We start from the raw sequence: 7788 nt of genomic DNA, 5'->3' as shown, positions 1-7788 counted from the left end.
GATGTGTCTAAACTCCTAGAATTCTCAGCAATGACTATATAAGATTACAAAATATTTTAAATATTTTAGTTGAAATTCTTGATAGGAAGTCCAATGAACATAGAATAATTTACTTTTGAACAGCATTTATAATATTGTTCTTTTGATAAACTTACTTCTTGTTTATTTCCTGCATCAGATTTCCAGGGAGGATCCAAGCCACACTCTTTGGAAAAACTAAGTAATTGCAAGGGATCTGATTTTAAAAAATTCATGACTTTGTATTGTGCCTCTTTGCTAAAGCAGCCATTGTTCTACAACACAAAAACAATATTTTTGTATTATAACTGCATTCTGGTAAAATATAGATATTATTATTTAATTCTATATGACCATCCATTTGACATACAACTCTGGGGAATGAACAGCAACTTAAAAACAAAACAACAAAAACTGAAATAACACATACTGTATTTCAGCTGTAGTATCAATACATGTTTTATGAAATTATTTTTAAGTATGCAACTAATACCTTATTTTTAAATGTTAGGAATTACCAAAAGAACATATGATTTTTGTAACAAAATATATATGGGTAGTCCTCACTGAATAATGGCAATTGGGACTGGAATTTGTTGCTAAATGTCATGGCTTTAAGGCACGTGATCTCATTGTTTAGTGACACAATTTCCAGCATTTAAGAGATGCTATTAAACAAATCAACATGGTCTTTTAAGTGACGACCTCACATGGTCACCATTTGTGAACTCCTCCTGGCTTTCACATAGTTTTTACTTGTGAGAAACTGGCAAGAAGGTTGTAATTGGTGATTGGGTTACTATGGGACACTGCAGCACTGATATTGTGGGCATCAAGTACCTAGATATGACAAGCACACTGCAACCAACAAATACAAGGGTCAGTCATAACTACTACTTGTTCTGCACTGTCGTACGTTTAAATAGTTGCTGAACAAGTGGTTGTTAAATGAAGACTATCTGTAGGACTGCAGCATTTAGATTCATTTCCACAAAGGGGTTTTGAAATGTGGAAGGTTATAGAAAAAAAAATGATGTAGATACTTACTGAATCAATTGTAGAATGCTGTGTTTTAATATGTATCACAAAAAAAGTAATGTGTGCACTGCATGCACTGAGTGTACTTAAATGTTCTTTAGAAATAAGTAACTTTACCTCAATGGTATTTTTAAATTCTTTGAATATTTCTTGGAGATGGTTTTCCTTTGGGTTTGAAGAAAATGCAGACAGCTCTCCAGCAAATAGGGTGGGAATATCTGATTTGAATTCAGGTCGCCACTGAAGATTGGTTGCAGAGATCAATGCAGATGGAATGATTATATCTTCAATAGCAAACTGCTTGAGATCTGTACAAATCTGAATTGCTATTATAGTATGATGTTCATCTGACAAATATACCAATGTAGAAAAACCTATGTAAAAATGAAATATACAACTTGTTGGATTTAATATTAAAGTTTACATGTTGGCCAGTTGAAATTCAAAATAAAAAAATCCTCTACTCGCAGCTACCGCTGATAGAAAATTATAATCTATTTGCAGCAGGAATGCAAGGGAAAAAAAGAATAATCAACAAGTCCTGTGATGCCAACTCTTCCCTTTCCCCTATACTGCATTCTGCCATCACTACCCAGTAATCCTACTGATCTGCTCTTTAACTCAGCTGTTCATTAAGGATCACCTTGTTTTTTTAGAAATGGACTGAAGAAGCAAATTGCTTCTGACTGTTACCCCAAAATCCATCAAATTAGTATTTTTTAATTTCTACAAAATTGAAAGCTCCCACAACTCCCACTAAAGAAAAGCGAATAATTTAAACAAACACAATTGTGAAAAGCAACACAATAACAAACACCAGAAATCTAAAAAGTAACCCACTCTTTTTTTATGCATAAAACTATTGTGGCTTAAATTTTCAGCTGTTATGAAACCCAATTTAAAGAAAGTAAACACAGGTCCATAGAATATCACACATTTGTTAGATGGAGCTTGGTACAGTGAAAGAAGGGAAAATATTAAAAATATTAAAAAACTTTCCTGATACACCATTAAAATATAGGATTTGTAGATGGAAATCCTTGGTTTATATTGATGCAGATCCACGATCATATTAACGTTGATTGGTTTATATGGTGCCTCTATGATTTCTGTTCATAACTAGATCTAGACAATTTAAATTTGCAATATTGCAATTAATTAAAACTAAAAGCCCAGTGATTTTTCACCATATATTACACAAACAAACAAAGGCAGAAGGTATCCATTTTTCTCAGGTGATGGGGTGGGTTATTTCATCACTTACGTAAAACTTCAGAGAAATTTTACAGCTTCTACATTTCAGTTTGGGAGGAAAAAAATGACTTTAAAGATACAAATTTGGAACATACATAATGACTTACATATATGTAATAAGTGTGATTACAATATGTAACATACCTGCTCTTTTTGTCACGCAAACTATATATCCCACCAAATCCACTTCAGAACAAGCTGGTCGGAAGGAGGGCTCCATCAGTTTACCATATACCAGACATTCCCTTGGTCTGTAAACTTCTAATAGATTTTCTTGAGAAACCTAATAGCATTATGGATAATAACATTATGAAAATTGCATAAAACCTGTAATTTAAGTAGTTCAATTTAAGTCTTAAAGAACACTTACTGGCAGTTGTAGATACTGGGTTTTCTTGGTAGCTGTTAACTGTATATTGTTGGTTTTCAACTTGCCTTTGGAGTGAGATGCAGATAACTGTAAAATTCTGTATCGTCCTCCTTCCTTTAAGAGGCTACAAACATGTGAGGGTGGACGCCAGATGTTCAGTATAACTTCTAAGATTTAAAATTAAAAATACAGATTGTATTTTGACAACAATATGGTGCATCTTTAAAAAAATACTCTTGTTGGTCATTGACCATACACGTAGTCCTTAACTTAAAACCATTTGTTTAGTAACCGTTCAAAGTTACAATGGCACTGAAAAAAAGTTATTTATGACTAGTTTATCAGTTTCTTCATGGTCACATGATCAAAATTTGAGTGCTTGGCAACTGGCATGCCAGCTGCAGAATCCCAGCCACACAATCCATTTGTGACCTTAGCTGGCTTCCAACAAGCAAAATCATTGTGAAAAGCCAGATTTGCTCAATGACCATGCAATTCATTAAACACTGGCAAAAAAGTCATAAAATCAAGTATGTCCTGTGTAGTAATGGACGTTCTGGCCCCAGTTGAGGTCACCAAGTTGAGACCTCCCTGTATTTTATTCTTAATAAACAAAAACTACACATAATATCCATTCATATCTGTGCCACAGAAGAACTTAATTAAATTTACTTTTAGAAATGTTACTATTTGCATAGTGCTACAGTTTAACAATGCATCCAATGTGACATACAATGAATTCAAATAAACAGGTTATATGAATATAGCGTTACTTAGATACTATATTATTACATATATTTACAGTCAGTATGCCTTTCAGATCAGATTAAGATCATATTTACCTTTTGAGTTTTCTTTTGTCCCATAATCTACAATTCGTAGTTTGATTATGTTGGATACATCCCTTCTGCAGGAGCTGTTTTTCTCTTGCTCAGCAGCTTCCACAGCTTTCCTGAATTCTGCCTCTATCTGGGCTTGCCTTTTATCATTGACCATCTGTCTGTGACTATTCAAGGCTTTTAATTGCTCTTCATTGAAAAAACCCTGCAATAAACAATGGTAAAACTGAAACAGCTACTGTATATAGATTTTACAAAAGGAAAACATAAAATAAGCCCCATTTTCATTATAACATGGAATATTAAATATATGAACATGTTTGGTTATCAAATGTAATTTTTTCCCAGTTAAATCCTATACATATCTATTTAGATATAGGTAGAATCCGAATCAAAAATAGCTATTCACCCATCAGTTTCAATTTCCTATTCAATGAAAGAATTCAAATTAAAGTATCCTTGGGAGTAATAATCACTATTACTCTCACTGTTATTGTGCATGGGCAACACTAAAATGTCCAATAAGTGTTTTCTATTCTCATAATTAAAAACTTTTCAAATAGTTTTTCAAATGATGTGGAAAAAGGACTGTTTTTAGACTTCTTTTCCAATTAACTTGCCTTTTGTTTAACCAATTCATGTTAATCTGTTTTTAAAAGCATCAATCAAAGAGTAAAGTGGTCATAAATTCTTGTTAATTTTTTTATTTTATAATGTTTATATAGGAATTTTGAACTTTTTTTGTAGAAAATGTTATAAAATCTGACAAACAGCACATTTTAAATTCTGCTTTGTCTACCAGCCCTATATTCTTGAACAGACCAGAGGGGGACAGGCAAAGAGCCAGATATGGTCTTTGGCTCTTTGCCAGATATGCTCTTTGGTCTACTCTTGAAGTATGACTGATTTACACAAATGGAATGACTTCCAAAAACTATTGTTGCTACTGTATCACTTGCTTATTAAACTAATATATAATTAGTTTAATAAAGCCTAACGAAGAGATAAATTAACTCAGTAAAACTCTCACTCTAAATCCTAGAGTAGCTATAGAGAAGAATCAAGTCCAAATCACTGTGATATGTAATCCAAAGCCTACGAAAGTTTAAAGATAATACCAATATAGTTTGTACTGAATTTAATGAATCTTACTTTTAAATCAAGTACTAATATTCTATCCAATCACGGCTACAAGATCTAAATTTGTCATGGGCATTGAATTTATACAATCAAGCTCATACATTCATTGCAATAAGCAATACAATGAATCCTACCTTTTCTTTTTTCTCTTTTCATGTTAAAATTCAAAGTACTATTGAAGCCAAATGCTAGATCTCTCATATAAAAGGGTTAATATGAACCCTTTTATATTCATTTTAATTGTTACTGAACAATCTACTATACTTGGGTTCAGTTGTGACATTCAACCCATAAATCATGGTTCATAAACTATGTTAGGATTCAAAGAATACAAATCAATAATAGCAAAGGTTTAGGGGGGAAGTGTAATAATAGAGTTCTTGATTTTCAAGGAAAATGGGATCTCTTGGGAAGAGTTCAAGATGGGAGTTCCTAAAGGGGATATTGAAAGCACAAACAGACCAATCAGTCTGACATCAATAGATAGGATATGTTTTAGTGTGGATTCCTGCACTAAGCAGGGGGTTGAACTTAAATGACTACTTCAAACAAAGAATCTAAGCCCCCAAACATTTTTGTGTAGCAAATGAATTTAGTTATACACCTGTCCTTTTAAATTTCCCAATATTTGTAACAATGGTTGAAATGTAGCTCTTTTAAAATATTAAGTGAAATTTCTCTCAATTTTCACCATCTCTTTTTTTGGGGGGGGGTGTCATTCTGTCTTCCTGCTTTCCCCCACCTGTGCCTCCTTTTGCTTTATCCTCTTTACTCATTGTGTTTGTTTTTTAACTGGAACTCTCTGGCAAAAAGGTAAAAAATTGTAGAATGACTATTTCTAGCATTGTTTTTTTAAAAAAACCTTACCTCCATATAAGATGGATCAGCAGAATTAATAATTGCTTCATAAAGCTCTGCACCATCTTGTAGACCACGTATCTGTTGCCTTGTTAGAGCATGGGATCGCAGTATTCTTTTGCCTTTATCTGTTTTAAAAATTAATGAGACATAAAATTAATATGTCTTAAATATCTACTGCTGTGAATTCCCAGTTAACAGTAATCAAATAGAACTGAACTTAAGGTGACTGTTAAGCTTTTGAAAGGAAATTGTAACAAATCATGATAGATTACAAAGGAAGCGCCAGCAATTAATTTAAACTTACCATTCCAAATAACATTGTTTTTTCTAAAAACAATACAAATATATTTAATGTCTTATATTTATAACATCATTTAAAAACACACCCAAACAAGAACCAAACAGAATCACCCTATTTTTAAAAATACTATTAAAATATCAAGAATTGGCAGCAGGCGTTCCAATTTTGAATATTGCAACACAACCGAGAACATTCTCTCCACTATCTTTTAGATCTTCCATTAGCTGTCCATAACCATTGTCAGTAACTCTTGATAGCAGTTCAGTCAAAATAACAAGCTATCTTTTTTTGGCAGGTGGCTACTGCTTAAATAAGAAGTCAGACAGCACAGTCCAAACTCAAGTGTTTGCTCCACCTGTGGCTAACATTTTCTCCCTGAAAAAACAGAAACTCTGACCACCTAATTTGTATTCCATAAACCTGTGTTATTTAGTACTTTAACTCATCAGGAGACTGATAACATATTTCTGCATCAAAATCGATTTACAACTTCAGTAACATACAGTTTTCAATCTAATTTGAAGTAATAACATCATGATGGTGGCAGATTACTGTGTTCATAAACACAGTAGTAAATCCAATCAAGCAAAGCAGTAAACCCTATCTATGGAAGCTTGGTTTGAACACTGCATACAGCAGACACAAAGATGTGTGCTTTAATAGGCTTAAATAGAAAATGATTCCTTCTGCTATTGCTTTATATTTTATCATAGAAAAGGCAACCTGCAAATCATTTATTAAATGTATGGGGGTGATTTTTATTTAAACAATCGGGTATATAGGGTGTGATCTGTCAATGTTCTAAACTAGGCATAAATTACTTAATGCAATGAATTGTAAATCTGGTTTATAGTTAGGACAGAATTATTATTTTGGAGTGAGAAGTACTCAGAGGAAATCATTTCTAAAAGAGAAACTTTAACATTCATTCTGTTTAAGTAACTGGAACAATTACTTTCTTAAAATCTGATACTTCTTTAACTGTTAATACCATTTAAACATTATTGAATCAGTAATATTACTTTATAATATTCAGGCATATACTATATGTGGGATATATTTCTATACTTAAGAAATGCAATTTTTTCAAAGTCTAAACGTTTCAGTAACTTAATTCTGTTTATAGGGGCTGGAATCAAATATAATTGAGAAGAAAAGAGATAGTACAGTTTTCTAAACAGTTCTGACACACAAAGGTTAAACAGAACAGATAGGTTGTATAACAGCTTTCATATTTCTCTCTATATAGACATTTTTCTTTTATTACATGCAAAATAACATTCTAAAAAATTAAAAATATAGATGTATATTTTACCATCACTCTCTTCGAATTTTGCTTGTATTTTTGCCAACAATGCTTCTAATGTTTTCTGTCGATTTTCAGCAAATTTTGCAGCTTCTCTTTGTTCTGCTCGATTGTTACGAAACACACAGGACCCTATTGATGGTTTTTCCATCCACTGAAATAAATATTGGTTGAAAATTAGGTCACACATTTGAATTAAGATTTGCTTTTCAAATACCAGTAATTATGTATGTATTGAAGGCTGACTAATATACTAAATTACCTGTATAGGATAAATCCTTTGAACAATGACATCAATGCAACCAACAGTCCCACCATCACTAAACAATGAGGATAAAGGCAAAGAGAATGGCCGAGGATCACGATAATATCCTAATTTGGCATACCATCGAGCACGTCGAGTACTGTTAGCTGTAATCTAAAACAAAACAAGTACTTATTTCAGAACACATTGTTGTAGCCTGATAGCCATGTAGATTTTTAAACATATAGCACATCTAATTATAGAGCAAATGTTAAATTTCAGAGAAAGGGAATAAATTAGATCTGTCAATTGTAAGTGCAATAAAAGTAGTCTATACTACTCATTTTCAAATTGTGTACATTTTATTTATTTACTTGATTTCTATAGTTGCCCTTCTGACCAGTGACTCTGATTTTG

At 32.3% G+C, this 7788-nt stretch overlaps 1 protein-coding gene across 6 annotated transcripts in view; it reads right to left on the bottom strand.

Moving 5' to 3' along the window:
- Nucleotides 1–7788, bottom strand: part of BRCA2 (BRCA2 DNA repair associated) — a 53250-nt gene that overhangs the window by 1087 nt on the left and 44375 nt on the right. For all 6 annotated transcript variants that reach the window (XM_087894762.1, XM_087894759.1, XM_087894764.1 and 3 more), the window contains 8 exons: nucleotides 7390–7545; nucleotides 7137–7281; nucleotides 5527–5645; nucleotides 3523–3724; nucleotides 2681–2847; nucleotides 2455–2593; nucleotides 1174–1430; nucleotides 156–293 (listed from right to left, as the gene is read on the bottom strand). In XM_087894762.1, coding sequence (XP_087750888.1) covers nucleotides 156–293; nucleotides 1174–1430; nucleotides 2455–2593; nucleotides 2681–2847; nucleotides 3523–3724; nucleotides 5527–5645; nucleotides 7137–7281; nucleotides 7390–7545 — 1323 coding nt within the window. The remainder of the gene's footprint in view (nucleotides 1–155; nucleotides 294–1173; nucleotides 1431–2454; nucleotides 2594–2680; nucleotides 2848–3522; nucleotides 3725–5526; nucleotides 5646–7136; nucleotides 7282–7389; nucleotides 7546–7788) is intronic.

Source organism: Pantherophis guttatus, chromosome 5, assembly GCF_059756535.1.
Source record: "Pantherophis guttatus breed Tessera chromosome 5, ASM5975653v1, whole genome shotgun sequence".
Classification (NCBI taxonomy): Eukaryota; Metazoa; Chordata; class Lepidosauria; order Squamata; family Colubridae; genus Pantherophis; species Pantherophis guttatus.
The sequence above is the reverse complement of the archived record's forward strand: the minus strand, read 5'-3'. Positions and strand labels throughout refer to the sequence as shown.